Source organism: Coregonus clupeaformis, chromosome 40, assembly GCF_020615455.1.
Source record: "Coregonus clupeaformis isolate EN_2021a chromosome 40, ASM2061545v1, whole genome shotgun sequence".
Classification (NCBI taxonomy): domain Eukaryota; kingdom Metazoa; phylum Chordata; class Actinopteri; order Salmoniformes; family Salmonidae; genus Coregonus; species Coregonus clupeaformis.
Window position 1 is genome coordinate 5,469,562 of NC_059231.1, and position 20,989 is coordinate 5,490,550.

The window sequence follows — 20,989 nt, forward strand, 5'->3', positions numbered from 1 at the left end:
AAGGGACCAGGACGACTGATCCGTGTAAAGGAAAGAATGAATGGGGCCATGTATCGTGAGATTTTGAGTGAAAACCTCCTTCCATCAGCAAGGGCATTGAAAATGAAACGTGGCTGGGTCTTTCAGCATGACAATGATCCCAAACACACCGCCCGGGCAACGAAGGAGTGGCTTCGTAAGAAGCATTTAATGATCCTGGAGTGGCCTGGCCAGTCTCCAGATCTCAACCCCATAGAAAATCTTTGGAGGGAGTTGAAAGTCTGTGTTGCCCAGCGACAGCCCCAAAACATCACTGCTCTAGAGGAGATCTGCATGGAGGAATGGGCCAAAATACCAGCAACAGTGTGTGAAAACGTTGTGAAGACTTACAGAAAACATTTGACCTGTGTCATTGCCAACAAAGGGTATATAACAAAGTATTGAGAAACTTTTGTTATTGACCAAATAGTTATTTTCCACCATAATTTGCAAATAAATTCATTAAAAATCCTACAATGTGATTTTCTGGATTTTTTTTCTTCTCAATTTGTCTGTCATAGTTGATGTGTACCTATGATGAAAATTACAGGCCTCTCTCATCTTTTTAAGTGGGAGAACTTGCACAATTGGTGGCTGACTAAATACTATCTTTCCCCACTGTACTATATACATTTTATGGACACAGTCAATTTTACAATAATTCTATTTTGTTTGTTTTTACTCCTGAACTTCCTCTACCCTCAACCTCTCCGATCATTTTCATGATGTCCATCCGGTTTGCTTCTATATGCCATATCTTTCTAACTGTGCTCTTTCACAAAAGCTCTCAACCTATAACCTATATACTTATTATGCTTATTATGTTGTTATTGCTTGTTGTTAGATGTTATTAGTCCCATCCTTCAACTCCATTCAACACCACCCATCTATCTCTTAACACCATCCATATTGGATTTCTATTTGCCATATATTTTTCAACTGTACTGTGATGTTTTACAAAAGTTCTGAACATTTCTATTCTCATTGTTTTTACAGATTGTAAATTGAAAATATAATTTTTTGCTAAAAGTATTATTATATTATTGATCGATTGACTATGACTTTTCAGATCACCCAGTAATGCTATCTGCAGGGTTAGCTCCAGGTAAATATTGCAATCCTTTAGCCATTCCTGGACCTGTGTCCAAAAACAAGCTACAAATGGACAGTACCAAAACAAATGATCTAATGATTCTGTCTCTTCGCAGCAAAATCTGCAGAGCTGGGAAGATTGTATCCCCCATATAAATAACATTATATTGGTTGCAAGAATTTTATGTAATAATTTAAATTGAAAAATTCTAAATTTTTAATCCGGCGTCGTTTTGCACATCAGATCATAAACACTATGCCATGGGATCGGTACGTTAAAAATCTCTTCCCAACTATTTTGCAATCTATATGGGACGGCTGTCAATCTTTTGGTCCTTAAATGAAACTGGTATACTTTTTTATTTATCACAGTTTTCTTTAACCAATTATGTTCTTTAATGCAAGGCCGACAGACAAGTTCATTTTTGCGGTAATGCTGCAATTATTTGGTTGTAATTTTGGGTAGAGCAGACATGTCCATATGTTTTTGTTAGCTGCATGTGCGACATGACTCCACCAGTCCTACCGATGAGATCATTCATGAAGATTATACCTTTTTTAAACATCTTGTCAAAAAAAAGTTTTTTTTATCAATTAGTATATTTGAGTTTAACCACAATATTTGTTACATTATTTGTTCTGTCGTTTCTGGAGGATTAAATTGAAATTGCAACCAACTTTCTATGGCTTGTTTTAGAAATAGTGATATTTGGGAGATTATTTCCTTTTCAAATAACTGAAAGTGAGAGGTTGTAATCTGAATAAAGGGAAAATGCCATTCTTGAACATTGGGTGAGATAATCTAACTAATTTGCTAGAGAACCAGTTCGGATTTAAGTATAACTTTTGTATGACTGAAGCTTTTAGTGATAGGTCTAATGCTTTAATATTGAAAAATGACTGTCCTCCGAATTCATATTCATTATATAAAGGCCCGTTTAATTTTGTCTGGCTTGCCGTTCCAAATAAAATGGAATATTTTTTTCTCATATAATTTAAAAAACTGTTCACTAGGCGTAGGCAAGACCATAAGCAAATAGGTAAACTGGGATAATACTAAAGAGTTAATCAGGGTGATTTTCGCACAAATTGACAGGTATTTACCTTTCCATGCTAGCAAGATCTTATCTATTTTTGCTAACTTTCTATTAAAATGTATTGGAGTGAGATAATTTATTTCATTTGGGATATGTATTCCGAGTATATCCACATCCCCATCAGACCATTTTATTGGTAAACTACATGGTAATGTAATTTTCTAATTTTTTAGTGATCCAATACGTAATATAGTACATTTATCATAATTTGGTTGTAATCCAGAGAGTTAGAAAATGTATCTAGATCTTCTATGAGGCTGTGGAAGGATTCAAGTTGTGGATTTAAAATAAAACATGAATCATCAGCGTACAATGACACCTTTGTTTTTAAGCCCTGGATTTCTAATCCCTTGATATTATTGTTGGATCTGATTTTAATAGCTAACATCTCGATGGCCATAATAAATAGATATGCCGATAGTGGACAACCTTGTTTCACTCCTCTTGACAGTTTAAAACTTTCTGAGAAATAGCCATTATTTACTATTTTACACCTAAGGTTACTATACATGATTTTAACCAAATTTATAAGAGATTCTCCAAAATTGAAATGCTCCAAGCATTTATATATAAACCCAGTCGTACTTTATCAAATGCCTTTTCGAAGTCTGCTATGAATAGCAGGCCTGGTTTCCCAGATTTTTCATAGTGTTCTATTGTTTCCAGTACTTGCCTTATATTATCTCCAATGCATCTTCCATGTAAAAAACCTGTCTGATTAGAATGAATAATTTCAGACAATACCTTTTTAATTCTATGCACTATACATTTTGGTAGAATTTTTGCATCGCAACACTGAAGTGTAAGGGGCCTCCATTTTTTTTAATGGACTGGATCTTTATATTTTCCACTTGTATCCTGTTTCAGTAATAATGAAATCAGACCTTCTTCTTGAGTGTCTGATAATCTACCGTTTACATAGGAGTGGTTAAAACATGCTAATAACGGTCCTCTGAGTATATCAAAAAAGGTTTGGTCGACTGGTATGCCATCCAACCCTGGAATTTTCCCGGATTTAAAGTCTTTAATTGCATCCAGAAGTTCCTCCTCTGTAATTTCACCTTCACATGAGTCTTTCTGTATGGCTGTCAATTTTACATTATCAGTAGAAAAAACATCTCTACAATTAGCTTCAGTTAGAGGAGATGGAGGCGACTGAAACTAAAACAAATGCTTAAAGTACTTTGTTTCCTCCTTCAAAATATCATTTCGTGAATCATGGGTGACTCCGTCATTTGTAACCAGTTTCAGTAAATTATTTTTGGTAGCATTCCTATGTTGAAGATTAAAAAAGAATTTGGTGCATTTTTCCCCATTTTCCATCCAGTTTGCTTTATTTGTATAATATATTACACTTGATCTTTCTTGAATAAGTTTCTCCATTTCTTTTTGTTTTTCCTCTAATTTATTCTGAGCCTCTATGTTACAGTTTTTATTGCTATCTATCTGTTCTGTTAGACCTTCTATTTCCTTTGTTAGTATGGACTATTTTGACCTAAATTGCTTTTGTTTTCGAGATGAGTACTGAACTGCATGACCTCTAAAGGCACATTTAAAGGTGTCCCATACAATAAGGGGATTTGCTGTACCTATGTTATGTCGGAAAAAATCAGTTATAAATTCCTCTGTCCGACCGCTTTCTGTCCCCTATCAACACCTTTTAAACTTTTGGTGCCAACGAGAATGATATAAGAAAGAAGTCAAGACGACTAGCTTGATTGAGTCTCCGCCATGTATATCTCACTAGATCAGGATATTTAAGCCTCCATATATCTACTAGTTCTAATGTATCCATGACATTAACAATTTCCTTAAGAGCATGAGGGTGATTGTTTGTAGTCTGATTTCCTTTACGTTCCATTGAGCTATTTAAAACGGTATTATAATCTCCCACCATAATAACAGAGTCTTGAATTTCTTGCAGGGTTGATCATTTATTATATATATTGTCAAAGAAGTGTGGATCATCATTATTTGGTCCGTAAAGGTTAATGAGCCATATCTGTTTATGGTCCAATAACATATTTAAAATAATCCATCTACCTTGCGTATCTGTTTGGACAATTTGCACATTCGGTCGAAATTACTGTTAATTAATATCATCACCCCTTTTGAGTTTCTTTGCCCATGGGAGAAGTATATTTCTCCCCCCGCTTCTTAGACTTGCCTTCAATGAGAATTCCATATTTATAACATACATTTCTATGTGCATTTGGTCAGGTTGCCCAAAAAGTTGAATACTGCAGCTTTAATACACACAATGGCCGTGTCCGAAATCTGGCTTGCCCACTACTAATGTTTAGTTAACAGGATGTAGTACGATTAGTACACAGTATGCAGTTTAAGTAAGTAACTTAACTCAACTTAAGTAGTACTTAAAAGTATTTTTACTTAAGTACTTTACACCACTGAGTAGTAGGGAAGCCAGATTTCGGACATGGCCATAGTGTTTTCGGATGTGTGTATTAAATCACTCCTGTACTTTTTGCCAGGGTTACGATAGTGGGGCTGTCTGATACGAGGCAGGCAGGGTAATGGTTTACTGGACTGCTTCCTGTGTTCTCGCCCAACACCCCCCCCCCCCCTCCCCTACTATTTAGGACATAAGTATGGGTATTCGGACACTGTGGATCTTTGAAGCCTGTTGCTTTTTAACGAGTCAAACGTTGTGCTCAAGATAATTAGTTATTCAACTCCTGTACGTGTGTTTAATTTCTCTCTATCCACAAGTGCTGTACGCGGTCTAGGATTCAGCAAGACTGTTTCAGGTGTTGCTGTAAACACTATCCCCCCCCCCACCACCACCACATTAATACAGGCCCTGTGGTCTTCTCCACTGTCCAGATGTGTATATCTTTTTGCATGTGGGAATGCATTTATTAATACAACAGACATTGAATGTATGAAATATGAATGAGCTTGTATGTGATGTGTAATCGATATTTGAATAATGCATGTCCATGCCTGTATTTCAAGTGTTGTGAGGTGTGGGCGTGGGTAAATAACTAGTAGTCTTGGAGAGAAATACAGTGAGCACAGAGAAACCGGTTGCCTTGTGCTTCAATGACTCATACCTCATTCACTATTGTTGACGCCCAATTTCCAAGACAGCAGAAGACCTTTTGTACAACAGAGGAAGGGATGCTCAGGATGCAGTGGTTGAGGTCTCCACAACGACCTGTCCCTTCCCACTTGGGACATTTAAACGACGTACCGCAGCAGATGAATCCCCTATCTCCGGGGCTGCAGCAACTGAAATGTCTCATTAGAACACGGCGCAGCCAGGGAACCATTGAAATTAGGCATAGAATGGAAAGAGGACAGAAATGTAAAGTTGAGAAAAAAAATAACTTACAGAGTCCACTGTTTTCCTTAGCTTCATCTCTACCTCATACATACACCATTTCTCACGAATAAGCATTCAAACCCACGTGATGGCACCAAGCTTAAGGTTCTATCAATGATCTGCATAATAATGATTACTTGGCATTCTACTCAGCACTTAGCATCAAGCATCCCCACCCTAAAAAAATGTGGGTCGTTCATTTTTCAAACCTTGATTACGTTTGAAAAGTATCCTTACTAACAAGGCCCTCCTCGGTCTCCCGCCCGACTGGCGGCAGCCCACGCAGTGAAGTCACTGTTATTCCATAATCACCTCTGGAGCCTCCAGGCCTGAACTAATGAGATGGAGCAGTCCCATGCAATAAGTGTCTGATACGCCAACATATAATGGCTGTCTCCTATAAGGCACCCTATTCCCTATACAACGTACTGCTTTTGACCATGGCCTATAGGGCTCTGCTCAAAAGTAGTGCACTTTATAGGGAATAGGGTGCCATTTGGGATGCTGCCAATGAAGCAGTGACGCCACTCTCTCTCTGGGCCTGTATACATGTTGGACAGGGTGGAGGCTGGATGGAGCATCACAGTGCTGGAAGTTAAAAACAAGGAGTCAGATTTCATATTAAACTTGAAGGAATGGAGTAATGTTATTTTCTTTTGGAAGAGCTTTAAGAGGGCTATGAAGCTGCAATTACTCATATAACACTAATGAGGCAACGTTTTTGGGGATCAGATTTGAGTAATGATCACCACATCAAAAACCTTCTCATTTTATCCTGGCCTATTTTTTTTTTTTACACAGGATCCAATTTTGTAAACGTCACAAAGCTATAATCTCTCTCCGCCAAAAGCCTGGCAAAATATTCTATTCATGGGGAAAACTATAGTTTTCAACTGAAAAAAAATCTTCATCAATGTAAGTGGCTCAGAGGTTTATCAACAGAGACGCTCATTAATTGATGAAGCTTTTGATGTTTAAAAGAAATGCCAAGGGAAATAATAATGCATCTACTTGCTATTTTCTTTCTACATCTGCATAAATAGGGCAACATTTGAACTGCAGAGTCTGTGTGCCACATCAACAGAATGAGTATCTGGTCACTCAAGATAATCTTCTGTTTTGTAATGCTGTTTTATAACGCAGCGATATTCAGATAATTCCTGTCCATCATAACCAGTCTCCTTTGCTAGGACCTTATAATGGGGATTTAAGGAATGAGGATATTAGGCGTGACTCAGGCTATTCCCCCAGGGACTGGTATTATGGCCTCCACAATCTACAAAAACAAAGAATCACCTCTGAGATCACAGCAACCTCTAACGCTATCAGAAAGATCCTGGCACAAGTCCCCATAGCATGTCTGAACAGAATGGATTCCTAGAAGCCATGCATTACATACGGCAAATGTTGTTTCTCACTGCAATATGCTGTATGTCTGAGCACCGAAGAAGACTCGAAGAAGGATAGATATGTAATATGTCTCCACTCTCAAGTCCTCTTTAAAGATATCATTTCTCTCTGTTTTTGTTTTTCCTAGATCACAGTGGTTTCTAAGAGGATCCAACTAGAACAGCAGTATGAGAGCCTCCCAGATCTGAATCAGCCCCGACGGTGAAGTGCCGAGAGAAGACGAGAGAGGATAGAGAGGAGTGAAAGTGAAAGATGAAAAGAGAGAGGAATAGACAGAGGCACAAAGAAAAAAAGAGAAAGATGAAGCGAGAGATGGAGAGATATAGGGCTATTCCACGCCAGCGTAGATGGAAAATACTTTTGGTAATCTCAGATTGTTCTGGCAATTCTCACATATAAATTGTATTTCAGAATCTTGACATACTCCATATTTTAGAGCACACTATGAGGAGTATAATGACACCAAGATGTCTGTATCATGTACGGTTCACCGATCATAGGGTCTTACTGGAGGCATGTATAGGTCTAAAAAGGGCCTAAAATGGACACTTTCATCACGATTTTCTCAAAAATGGCATGTGATACAAATGTAAAAAGCATGTCAAACATCCTTCCTCCCAATGAAGTTCATGTGAGAATTGCCAGAACAATCTGAGACAGCAAAAATATTTTCCACCTACGCTGGCCTGGATTCACCCTATACAGAAAGAGAGAGGATGAGAGAGAAAGAGATAGGTAGTGAGAGAGAGTGAGAGAGAGAGAGAGAGAGAGAGAGAGAGAGACTGCTATCTAAACAGAGCTCTTCCTATTAGTCTGACTGTAGCCTTGGTCCTGCAATATGGACATAAAACAGATGGACAGATGGGTGTTAAAAAGGCCTTATGAGTAATGAACAGAACCCAGAAAGAGGGAAAGATGGAGAGACCTGGTTAGAGCACTAGTATGCATAAATTGTCATCTTTGTTGTTGCGCCCCTTAAAAATTATTGAAGTGTAAAGTATTGCACCCCCCACCCTTTCCCCCACATTCTGTATAGCTTGTTTCTATGGCAACCTTGTCTCTAAAAGTTTTCAAAGGGCAAAAGTTTTACCAGATAGGATTAATAGATTCACGGTACATTTATCAGACGACACTTCAGTCTTTAGTGTGTCACAGATACACTCTGTTCATGTTTGTCGCTTGTTAGTTGGAGATTTCTCTCCTCTGTTTGTTTACCTACCAGTAGATATGTCACTGCAATTAATAGTCTGTACACAATGTGACACAGAGCCAGACAAACGAGACAGAGAAGATGGATATGGAATGGATGAATGTGAGTGTTGTCACAGAGGGATGGATGTCACCTAGAGCTCTGTGAAGGTCAGAGTTGTTCGTCCTCTGTCAACATCTGTCGTTAAGAGGACTCCAACTCCTTTCGTTAAGAGGTCTCCTACTCCTGTCATTAAGAGAAGTCCTACTGCTGTCGTTAAGAGGATTCCTACTCCTGTGTCCAGTGTGGTGACTGACTTGTGAGAATAAGTGGGTTGCAAAGGATCATAAATCTATGATCTGATGTTCAGTTGAACCACTGTCTGTGACCCAAGAAGAGTTAGTAGCTGACCCCAGCACATTGGGGGTCTCTAGTCATTCAATCACACCCGTCTGCCCTCCTCCCAGACTGCACTGCTCCGACATCTTAGAGCGGCCCCCATCTCCCCCCTTAGTCACTCGCCCATTTTCCCTGCATCTGTCAGCTCATTTGGAAGGTAAAGAACAAGACAGTCTGAGCCAAGGGAGCTAGATCAGATCCCTATCTTAGGACGGCCAATATGTTGCCATGACACTGGTGGAGCAGTAGATCTGGTTTAATCCTGTTTTCTGATCCTCATCAGTCCCCAGACCCCAAACCAATATGCATCAAATTGGCCAGTAACTGGTTTTGTATCAGCGGGCCGGGCCAGCAGACCACTCAGTCATGCATTATTCACTATGGGAAGGCATTCATCTTATTTGAGTGAAGGTTAAATAATTAACGGCAGGAAATTTGTTTGGCTTATTTTGGTTCCATTCAGGGTGCCAGCGGCTTGTGTCTTGGCAAAATTAGTCAAGTCGGAACAGCGGACGGGCGCCAACAAACATTTTAATGAGGAATATCCCTTACAAATCAAACACAGGGAATCGAATCAGCGGTGGTGATGTGCCATTTGGAAGCACTTCAATTGTGTCACCATCTTTCTACTCCTCTCTTGCTCTCTCTCAATTTATCTTCCTGGTTTACACTCTTTCCAGCCTCTCTCTCACCCTGTCACAGAGCATCAAACACAACCACCACCTAATATGTTTGTTAAGAGGTCAAATGGGAAAAAAGCGGGAAAAGAGAAGAAATATGTCACTCTGGGCTATGAGAGTCAGACTACACCCATCCTATCCTCCAAGATATCACCTGGAGAAATTACACCCGTCCTATCCTCCAAGATATCACCTGGAGAAATTACACCCATCCTATCCTCCAAGATATCACCTGGAGAAATTACACCCGTCCTATCCTCCAAGATATCACCTGGAGAAATTACACACGTCCTATCCTCCAAGATATCACCTGGAGAAATTACACCCGTCCTATACTCCAAGATATCACTTGGAGAGATTACACCCGTCCTATACTCCAAGATATCACCTGGAGAGATTACAACCGTCCTATCCTCCAAGGTATCACATGGAGAGATTACATCCTTCCTATCCTCCAAGAAATCACCTGGAGAGATTACATCCGTCCTATCCTCCAAGATATCACCTGGAGAGATTACACCCGTCCTATCCTCCAAGATATCACATGGAGAGATTACACCCGTCCTATCCTCCAAGATATCACCTGGAGAGATTACACCCGTCCTATACTCCAAGATATCACCTGGAGAGATTACACCCATCCTATCCTCCAAGGTATCACATGGAGAGATTACATTAACATTTTTTTTTTACATTTTAGTCATTTAGCAGACGCTCTTATCCAGAAAAACTTACAGTTAGTCTTTCCTGAGAGATTACATCCGTCCTATCCTCCAAAATATCACCCGGAGAGATTACATCCTTCCTATCCTCCAATTTATCACCTGGAGAGATTTGGAAAAATGTGGCTATTGTGACATTAACTCACTCACACTGGCATGCAACATGAACCATACTGTATAGGACCCAGGGCTATAGCAAGAAGCAGACACCTTTCAACCAATTAGGAGCTGTAGGAGAGAAGAGGCAGGAGGGTTAGGGGAGGCAGGAGGGTTAGGGGAGGCAGGCGGAGGGGAGGCAGGCGGAGGGGAGGCAGGCAGAGGGGAGGCAGGCAGAGGGGAGGCAGGAGGGTTAGGGGAGGCAGGCGGAGGGGAGGCAGGCGGAGGGGAGGCAGGCAGAGGGGAGGCAGGCAGAGGGGAGGCAGGAGGGTTAGGGGAGGCAGGCGGAGGGTTAGGGGAGGCAGGAGGGTTAGGGGAGGCAGGCGGAGGGAGGCAGGAGGGTTAGGGAGGCAGGCGGAGGGGAGGCAGGCGGAGGGGAGGCAGGAGGGTTAGGGGAGCAGGCGGAGGGGAGGCAGGAGGGTTAGGGGAGGCAGGAGGGTTAGGGGAGGCAGGCGGAGGGGAGGCAGGAGGGTTTGGGGAGGCAGGGGGGTTAGGGGAGGCAGGCGGAGGGGAGGCAGGGGGAGGGGAGGCAGAGGGACCCAGGGGGAGGAATAGCTACAGATTGTAACACCAGATAATGTGATTTAACCTGCCAAAAATGTACCATTATACTGGTAGTCACTGGTGTGGCTATACAAAATGTCGCCAGAGATTTTTCAACTAACCTGGTATTGGTGATACTATCGTCGTCTTCGATTAGTGGAAACAGGAGTCTCAAAATGTCTGTGTCCAGTTGCAGGGGGTCAGTTTGGCTATAGAAAATGCTCAGTTAAAATAAAAAATAAAATTGGGGTCCATGTAGTAATCCAACAATGTGTACACCGCCATCTTGTCTTTTTTTCTCCAAATCTTCTCCCATTGATTGAGACAGGTGGATGGATGCCCCGCTAGTTTCACTAGCTGGCGAGGACTATGGCAGCCGGTAGAGCTTTTTGAGTCAACGTGACATGCCGGCAAATTCAAGATACAAGAACCATTTGAACAGTTTGCTACTACAGCTGATGAAGGAGTGGAATGAGCGTGGAAATGTGGACATGGACAGTGAGGAAGAAGGAAAGGAGCTGAGTGTAGAGGGAAGTGGTGTCATGAGGAAGATTGGCGTCAAGTACAAAAAGAAAAAAAACGTACTCCGGTAGCTCAGAAATTGAACCTGACGAGAGTGAGGATAAATTACCTGCAGTGGCAGGTGAAGGTGAAGACAGCTGAGTTCGAGCCTCGTGATGACAAAGATGATTCTGGACAAGTGGGAGTGAGATTTTTTGGGGGGGGCTAATCCATATGTGGTGTCAGGTTGGGTGGAGAAGAGGTTGGGGACTGTTGAGTTGGTGAAAGTAACTCAAAGTGGACTCGTGATGATTTTTTGCATTTCAGTACAGAGGGAGTGGGCGCTCCACGCCACGTGTCTAGGGACAAGAACTGTCAATTGCTGTGCTCTCTCGATCAGGGCGCAGTTGCTGGGGTGGCGTTAAGTGTTGAGGAGGATCAACTGAAATGGAAGATTCCCGGTGTCTGTGACGACTGCTGTTTGGTGCGACGCAGACCCGGTGGAGAGCGTGGTGAAACAGAGAAGACACTGTCTGTCCTTCTGAGTTTTGATGCAGTCTTTAACCTGACAAAGTCAAGTTGGGATGTGTCAGTTATCCCGTGAGGCCTTTTGTCCCAAACCCATTAGTGTTTTAGGTGCCAAGCTTATGTAATATCGGTGGAGTATCGGTGGAAAAAGTTGTGTGTGTTAACTGTATAGGTACCCATGGTGCTGGAGATCAGAAGTGTCTGGTGAGGAAAAAAGACAGGTTGAGGTTGCCAGGATCAGAGTATGTGTCGTATGCTGATGCAGTGAAGAGAGTAGTAGAGGCAGATGTGTCCAGGGCAAGGGATCCTAAGAGGCTCCCTGTGAGTAGGATGAGGCCAATAGAATGCTAGGAATAGCATGCTTCACTAAGGTTGGTTTCTTAGTGTTCATAACCATGGTTATTAACTATACCGCAGAAATGGAACGTAAAATCACAGAAAATAGATGTTGTGGTGGCAGCTGCAGAGAAGTACTTGGGTGTATGAGATTTTACTGCAGAAGAGGTACAAGGTGTGTTGAGCAATAGTGTCCGTCTCCAGGCTGTCGGCCTGGTGTAGGATCAGATAGGGCCAAGTAGTGGAACAGTGGTGAGGTTTTAATGGGTGGAGGGTTAGTTGGTAATGCAATTTTCCTTCCCTTCCCTTTTTGTGTCACAAAGTGTAATGAATTCACACTCCAGAACAGTAAATGGAAACACAGGGCTAGATAAGAGAAATAGATTAATAGGGAGGCCGTGACCGGCCTCACACTCCAGTACAGTAAATGGAAACACAGGGCTAGATAAGAGAAATAGATTAATAGGGAGGCTGTGACCGGCCTCACACTCCAGTACAGTAAATGGAAACACAGGGCTAGATAAGAGAAATAGATTAATAGGGAGGCTGTGACCGGCCTCACACTCCAGTACAGTAAATGGAAACACAGGGCTAGATAAGAGAAATAGATTAATAGGGAGGCTGTGACCGGCCTCACACTCCAGTACAGTAAATGGAAACACAGGGCTAGATAAGAGAAATAGATTAATAGGAGGCTGTGACCGGCCTCACACTCCAGTACAGTAAATGGAAACACAGGGCTAGATAAGAGAAATAGATTAATAGGGAGGCTGTGACCGGCCTCACACTCCAGTACAGTAAATGGAAACACAGGGCTAGATAAGAGAAATAGATTAATAGGGGAGGCTGTGACCGGCCTCACACTCCAGTACAGTAAATGGAAACACAGGGCTAGATAAGAAAAATAGATTAATAGGGAGGCTGTGACCGGCCTCACACTCCAGTACAGTAAATGGAAACACAGGGCTAGATAAGAGAAATAGATTAATAGGGAGGCTGTGACCGGCCTCACACTCCAGAACAGTAAATGGAAACACAGGGCTAGATAAGAGAAATAGATTAATAGGGAGGCCGTGACCGGCCTCACACTCCAGTACAGTAAATGGAAACACAGGGCTAGATAAGAGAAATAGATTAATAGGGAGGCTGTGACCGGCCTCACACTCCAGAACAGTAAATGGAAACACAGGGCTAGATAAGAGAAATAGATTAATAGGGAGGCCGTGACCGGCCTCACACTCCAGTACAGTATGTGGCATTGTATGCACTTTTCAGTTGGCTGCGATCCGCCAATACAAATTTAAAGAAGAAGAAGCGACCGGTGGGTCCACCCCAAAGTGCCGCATGTCATGAGGACAGACACCTGTCTCGATCAATGAGAGAAGACTTGAAATAGACAAGATGGCGGCATACAGGTTGTTGGATTACATCATGGTCCCCAAAAAAATATTTATTTTAATAACGGAGCATTTTCTAAATTCAAACGGACCCCCTGCAACTGGACACAGATATTTGATGAGACTCCTGTTTCCACGAATCGAGGACAAAGATAGTATCGCCAGGTTAGTTGGAAAATCTCTGCTGACGTTTTGTATAGCCACACCTGTAACAACCAGTATAATGGTCCATTTTGGGGGGGGTTAAATCACATTATCTGGTGTTACAATCTGTAGCTAGGGGAGGCAGGGAGTCCCTCTACCCTCTCTCTGAGGAACCTGCCTGTGGTGACAGACTGGGCCAAACCATCATAAATAAATAAATTAAATATCAAAGGATCTTTCCTACCCATTTCACTTTCCAATTACGGTAGAAGACAGTCTGCCAAGCGTGATCTTACTGGATGGACACAGTCTCAATGTCTCGTACTGTAGATTGTCATTACTTCACTCAAAAGAGTCAGCCAGGGCTGGTAGATATACGGAGACTATAGTGACAAAAGATCTTGCGAGTCCGAGGTTCTACTGGGCATTGCTTTGCATCCTCATTGGTGTTTTAACTCAATGTAGCAGCACACACAAAAGCTTGGACTGCCATAGACTAGAATGACATTTAGCTAAACCATCCAAGCTTGGATAATGAAGTCAATCTAATAGTGACCTCACCAAAAAATGTATTGTAATGAATCTCTGTAGCTACTTAGCAACTATAGCGTGTGATGTGTTTTTGGTGCTCACTTGCATGGACGCATACCTTTCGTAGGTTTGAAGAGAGTTTCACCTCAGTCGTTTGGTGTGCTCAACGGTCAAGGTTTGTGAGAACCCAGGTAGAAAACAGGTACCCTTAAACCTGCCTGTTTTATAGAGGATCATAGAGATCAATAGAGGGTGCATCTGCCACAAAACACGTTTTTGCATCCTCCTTCCATCTCTATGGGGAATTCAGAACATATCTATACCATGAACCATGGAGGAACGCTAAACAACTTCTGTATTGCAGTAGCACGCAGTCTGTTTGTGGCTAGAGATGATACTGTACAAACTCTGCTTGTCTGCTTTAATATCCATGTCAGGTATCCATTTACAGTAAGGGTTAAGTCAGGGCGAATCAATAAACATTATGTATAGCCCTACTTCCTGAGTTATGACATGGCATGCTGTGACTAGAGGCAATCGCTGCAGTTTTAGGGCTTTTCAATTATGAAACGACCCTTTGAAGGCCCCAGTGGGATTTATGAGTCCATAACAGAGACTTTGTGTGTCCAAAATGGCACTATGTGAGCTCTGGTCAAAAGTAGTGCACTATATAGGGAAAAGTGTGCCACACAATGTATTCTACAGAATTATAGCTAGAGAACTGTGCTTTGCTTTGCTGATGATGGCATTTCCTATCAATTCATCAGCATTATGGGGTGTTTGTAGTCCCTCTACACTGACGTAACAAATAGCTTAATTACCTGAAATAGCCCATTCAATTATAGTTTATGATGCGTAACCGAATTGCTACATTAGTGTGTTGGAGTTGGGAATAATGATAAAGCACTGCCATCTAGTGACCTCCAGCAGACTTTATTTACGGTTGAGTTGTACACTGAATAAAAATATAAACTCAACATGTAAAGTGTTGGTCCCATGTTTCATGAGCTGAAATAAAAGATCCAAGAAATGTTCCATAGGCACAAAAAGCTAATTTAGCTCAAATGTTGTGCGCAGTTTTTTTTACATCCCTGTTAGTAAGCATTTCTCCTTTACCAAGATAATCCATCCACCTGACAGATGTGGCATTTCAAAAAGCTGATTAAACAGCATGATCATTACACAGGTGCACCTTGTGCTGGGGACAATAAAAGGCCACTCTAAAATGTATAGTTTTGTCACACAACACAATGCCATAGATGTCTCAAGTTTTGAGGGAGCGTGCAGTTGGCATGTTGACTGCAGAAATGTCCACCAGAGCTGTTGCCAGAGAATTGAATGTTCATTTCTCTACCATAAGCCGCCTCCAACGTCGTTTTAGAGAATTTGGCAGTATGTCCAACCGGCCTCACAACAGCAGACCACATGTAACCAGGCCAGCCCAAGACCTCCACATCAGGCTTCTTCACCTGCGTGATCGTCTGAGACCAGCCACCCAGACGGCTAACGAAACTGAGGAGTATTTCTGTCTGTAATAAAGCCCTTTTGTGGTGAAAAAGCGCATTCTGAGTGGGTGGGCCTTTGCCTCCCAGGCCCACCCATGGCTGTGCCCCTGCCCAGTCATGTGAAATCCATAAATTAGGGCATAATTAATTTATTTCAATTGACTGATTTCCTTATATGAACTGTAACTCAGTAGAATCTTTGAAATTGTTGCATGTTGCATTTATATTTTTGTTCAGCGCTGATGAGCGTTATCAATATTTTAATGCTGTGTATTTAGGCCTATGTTTAAGTACTGTAGTCAAAAGGACACACAGGTGTTTCCATTTAATAAAACAATACAATCTGATATTCATTAGATGCATTTTATGGGGGGGGGGAAGTTAAGTAGGTAGGTTACTCATATACCATGATGAATGGGGTTATCCATTCAGTAAATTAATGATTCATGTCATGATGACAGATTAAAAAGGCTTGATTTGAAGTTTGAGCATAAAAACACCTTTAATCACACCACAAATATGCCTGACAGAGAAATAGCCATAGTATCTCTAGATGTAAACAACTATTGTGCATTTTCATTTGTCCACTTCTAATAGAGTTTGACTACATTACAACTGTGAAGATCCTTCTAACCAATATTATTCTAAACTTAAGGCATTGCACAAGGAATTATCATGCACGTTTTTGGCCTTGTTAAACTTTATCAGTATACAAAGTTGACATGACTAATTTAATAAGACTTACAGATCAGTTTTGGTATAATATAGTGCTGCAAGTCAGTGGGGTAAAGATTTAATGGTGAATGCGGATTAATACAACAGCACTGATGATTTCTAAGGCACATTCATGTGGTACCAACTAAGTACTGAGAAACATGAGCATAGATGTATCGTAAGAGGTTAGCTGTTTGTTTATGTTAGGCCTCCACCTCAGCGATGTCCTCAGTGAAGAAGGCCTTGACCTCGTTGCCTCCGGAGACATACTTGATACACTCCACCTCCCCTCCATAGTTACTGGGCTTCTGGAAGTGAATCTCCAGGTGATCCTGCAGGTCATCCTCATCCTGGAAGTCTCCAATCCCGTCCAGGAGGATGGTGCGCTTCGGAACGCCGCAGAACGTCTGCAACAAAAGGTTAAAGTAAAACACTCATAGTTGATATGCATGTGCCAGTCAACTCCACACAGAACATCTGAAACAAGACAGCAGAAAAACGTTGCTAAAGAACCATCCTGTTCATCTGCGAACACAGAACCAAATCTGGATGTACAGTACCAGTCAAAAGTTTGGACACATTGTAGAATAATAGTGAAGACATCAAAACTTTGAAATAACACATATGGAATCATGTAGTAACCAAAGAAGTGTTAAAGAAATCAAAATACATTTTAGATTCTTCAAAGTAGCCACCCTTTGCCTTGATGACAGCTTTGCACACTCTTGGCATTCTCTCAACCAGCTTCATGAGGTAGTCACCTGGAATGCATTTCAATTAACAGGTGTGCCTTGTTAAAAGTTCATTTGTGGAATTTCTTTCCTTCTTAATGCGTTTGAGTCAATCAGTTGTATTGTGACAAGGTAGGGGTGGTATACAGAAAATAGCCCTATTTGGTAAAAGAACAAGTCCATATTATGGCAAGAACAGCTCAAATAGTCAAAGAGAAACGACAGTCCATCATTACTTTAAGACATGAAGGTCAGTCAAGACCCAGAGTTACCTCTGCTGCAGAGGATAAGTTCATTAGAGTTAACTGCACCTCAGATTGCAGCCCAAATAAATGCTTAAAGGACACCAATAACAAGAAGAGACTTGCTTGGGCGAAGAAACACGAGCAATGGACATTAGACCGGTGGAAATCTGTCCTTTGGTCTGATGAGTCCAAATTTGAGATTTTTGGTTCCAACCGCCGTGTCTTTGTGAGACACAGAGTAGGTGAACAGATGATCTCTGCATGTGTGGTTTCCACCATGAAGCATGGAGGAGGAGGTGTGATGGTGCTTTGCTGGTGACACTGTCAGTGATTTATTTAGAATTGAAGGCACACTTAACCAGCATGGCTACCTCAGCATTCTGCAGCAATACGCCATCCCATCTGGTTTGGGAATAGTGGGACTATAATTTGTTTTTCAACAGGAAAATGACCCAAAACACACCTCCAGGCTGTGTAAGGGCTATTTGACCAAGAAGGAGAGTGATGGATTGCTGCATCAGATGACCTGGCCTCCACAATCACCTGACCTCAAACCAATTGAGATGGCTTGGGATGAGTTGGATGGCAGAGTGAAGGAAAAGCAGCCAACAAGTGCTCAGCATATGTGGGAACTCCTTCAAGACTGTTGGAAAAGCATTCCAGGTGAAGCTGGTTGAGAGAATGCCAAGAATGTGCAAAGCTGTTATCAAGGCAAAGGGTGGCTACTTTGAAGAATCTCAAATATAAAATGTATTTTGATTTCTTTAACACTTTTGGTTACTATATGATTCCATATGTGTTATTTCATAGTTGATGTCTTCACTATTATTCTACAATGTAGAAAATAGTAAAAAATAAAGAAAAACCCTTGAATGAGTAGGTGTGTCCAAACTTTTGACTGGTACTGTATGTTAGCAGTCTATCACAAGACTACCACACAGGCAAGTGTAAAAGTTCTGCTCCAGTAGACTACCACACAGTAGATAGGCACGTGTCAAGGTTCTGCTCCATATTGCGATAAATTGCCTGAATTGATGCAATAACAATAAGTAGAACGATATGTTTATAACATGAATGTGAACTTCAGTTTTTATTTAATGATCCTTTAAACTACTACTACTAGCTTGATGGTTGAAGCCATCAATTATCCCATCAACAATCACCCATATTAGCAAACTTATTTCATTTCAAACTTCACATTTCTCCAGTATAGGCTACTTGCCAGCGATAAGTGATCGGTGTTGATCATTTCGGTTTATCGTCCCAGCTCTAGTAGAAACTATATAACCTAATACAGCAAGCTGTGGCTCCTGACTCAGAAAACCCAACAGATTTGAATCAGTCATGGCAAAGTCCAGACAGCTGTGATCTGATAGGAAAGTCACAACAGGGTAATGCTTAGGAACAGCATACTGTATGTAAACTAATGGCAGTGAAAGGATGAGCGAGTGTTTAATCTTTGAATCTCACCTGAAACTTCTTCAGCTTGTAGTTGTAAACAGGGCTAACTGTCACATTCACCGCACGGTCGACATCCACGCTGTACTTCCTTTTCAGGGCCAGGCTCTCTGCAACTAGAAAAGTAGACACCGAGTATTTAAAATATGAACTCTTCTCTGATTAAACATATTGAATACGGCACTTTCCAATAAAACAAATTAATGTTCAGACACTGGCAAACACACACACACACAATAGATGTACTGTACCTCCAGTGTTGAGGAAGGTGATTTGTCCTTTCCCAGTGTGCATGTCATAGTCCACCCTCTGCACCTCTCCTCCCCCTCGGCTGGGCTTGGAGAAGCTGATCTCCAGACGGTCTCTCATTCGTTCCTCTGACAGGGTGGACGGGACATTGGAGAAGTTGACTGTCTTTGTGGAGACATCAAGGTGTACCTGCACAGCAACAGCCACGTACCTTGGTTACAGGTGTGTCACTTTGGCAATAGCACAGCAGTGAATCATCAACAATACAAGTCATTATAGACACCATTGTATCAGGTGAATGGTCGTTTTCTTGAGAGAATCCCTAATTCCTTACTCAAAGTTGATTGGAACACACCTATACACTTTGCAGTAAATAAGATGATTCTCTATTCTAGAAAACAGACTCCATAGTAAACTAAATCATTATCGGCTGGAGGCGGTTGTCTTAATCGTCTTCAAGGTACTTTATTAATTGACACATTGTGTGAAATGGTGTACCTCAAACTTGACAAAGGGGTCCAGTGTAAGGCTTTTGGGCTTCACATGCACCTTGTCTTTATCACAGGACACAGTACACTTGGCCATCTTCAGGATCTGGGCAGCCACTGAGAGAGAGAGAGAGAGAGAGGGAGAATCCCAATATAACACATTCAACATAACGACTCACGTTCAACATAATGACTCACGTTCAACATAATGACTCACGTTCAACCTAATGATGAGTATTGTAAATGAATGTGTCTTTATGAAGCCACAAAGAGGGATGTCCTGTTTCCTGTACCTTTCTCCTCCTCAAAAGTGATGAGAGCCTGCCCCCCCTTCAGGAGCACTGATGGTCTCTGGGCAATGGTGAACACCCCCTTGATGTGTTGACCGTTGTCATCGCTGTCCTCCTCCCTACTGGTGAACTTCACCTTCTTCTCAGGGATCTGGACATAGATCTGGAACCAGCAGTCGAGGGTGAGTGTTGTCCATGCCAGTAATGCTTTCTATTTAGTCCTCTCATAATATTTGAAATGCATATCTAACCGATCTGTTGTTACATTATTACCTACCTTAAACCTCTGCTGAAGTGTAGCAGACTCTGTCCTCTTAGCCTTTAGCTTAGCCTGGCTTTTCTTCAGTTTCTCCATCAGATCATTGTTACCCTTCTCAAGCATCAAGATATCATTCTGTGTAACAATACCATGCAAGTGGTTACATTAGAAAAACATATTTGAATCATTCACCACAGCCTCAATATCTATCTGGGTGATAGGTAAAACTACAGTAGTAAATGTAATATAAATATCCAATGAGTGGATGTTATTTTAAAAGGCTTTCAGCCACGGGCAGGGAAATTACTACCTGTATCCCTTCCACAGTTTTAGTGAACTCCTCCTGTCGTTGGTTCTGCTGTTTTTGAAGGACCTCCATATCTTTTGCAGCATTTTTCTTTGAATCTTCTGCGCTCAGTTTTGCCAACTGCAGCCTAGATTTTTTGTCCTCTGCCTTCTCAAGTTGTTTCTGCATAATAATGGGAAATAAATATGTATGTAAAAAACATAATTGTGTACAGATAAATAGCTGAACTTTGCAAATAGGCCTACCATCCATTTATCCAGCTCTTCCTTGGCTTCAGACAGTTTCCGTTCTTCATCATCGACGTTATCCTGCTGTTTATAAAAGGAGATTTAATGTATTTCCAAAAAATCAATAGTAAAAGAAAATTACTATCCAATAGGCCTACATGATTGTACGCTACCTTTCCATTCACAAGCGGCTTGGCGGCGCCAGAGTCACCCATTATCTGCGTTAAAAAAAACAATTATTATTGCGATCATGTTACTTTTTATATGAGAGATGAATTCATGGTCAGTTGCAAATAATGTTAACTTACCGAATCGGCCTGAGAAAATCCGGACTGATACGGTTTCCTTCAGTCAAATAACACGACGAATTGATGACTTTTACTGTAACCTACTCGAGTTCCTCGAAGTCACATGGGGTCGAAATCAA

General features: G+C 41.5%; 1 protein-coding gene across 2 annotated transcripts; it reads right to left on the reverse strand.

Annotated features, from left to right (window-relative positions):
* Positions 1-16,077: 16,077 nt before the first annotated feature.
* LOC121554822 (N-myc-interactor) lies at positions 16,078-20,970 on the reverse strand. 2 transcript variants are annotated; one of them, XM_041868508.2, is made up of 10 exons: positions 20,871-20,970; positions 20,736-20,780; positions 20,581-20,643; positions 20,339-20,497; positions 20,047-20,163; positions 19,773-19,932; positions 19,490-19,596; positions 18,994-19,180; positions 18,755-18,858; positions 16,078-16,715 (listed from the first exon to the last, which is right to left on the reverse strand). In XM_041868508.2, exons 2-10 carry the CDS (start codon positions 20,775-20,777, stop codon positions 16,512-16,514), a joined length of 1,143 nt encoding a protein of 380 aa, XP_041724442.1. In that variant the 5' UTR covers positions 20,778-20,780; positions 20,871-20,970; the 3' UTR covers positions 16,078-16,511. The 2 variants fall into 2 exon arrangements, with proteins under 2 accessions (XP_041724442.1, XP_041724441.1); XM_041868507.2 differs by having other exon boundaries at positions 20,581-20,646; positions 20,871-20,969.
* Positions 20,971-20,989: the final 19 nt, after the last annotated feature.

Coding starts and splice junctions, on each gene's coding strand:
- LOC121554822 (XM_041868507.2), bottom strand. CDS start 20,777: ATGGGTGACTCTGGCGCCGCCAAGCCGCTTGTGAATGGAAAG. Junction 19,597..19,772: donor CACTTTTGAGGAGGAGAAAG/GTACAGGAAACA, acceptor TCTCTCTCTCAG/TGGCTGCCCAGATCCTGAAG. Junction 19,181..19,489: donor ACCCCTTTGTCAAGTTTGAG/GTACACCATTTC, acceptor GTTGCTGTGCAG/GTACACCTTGATGTCTCCAC.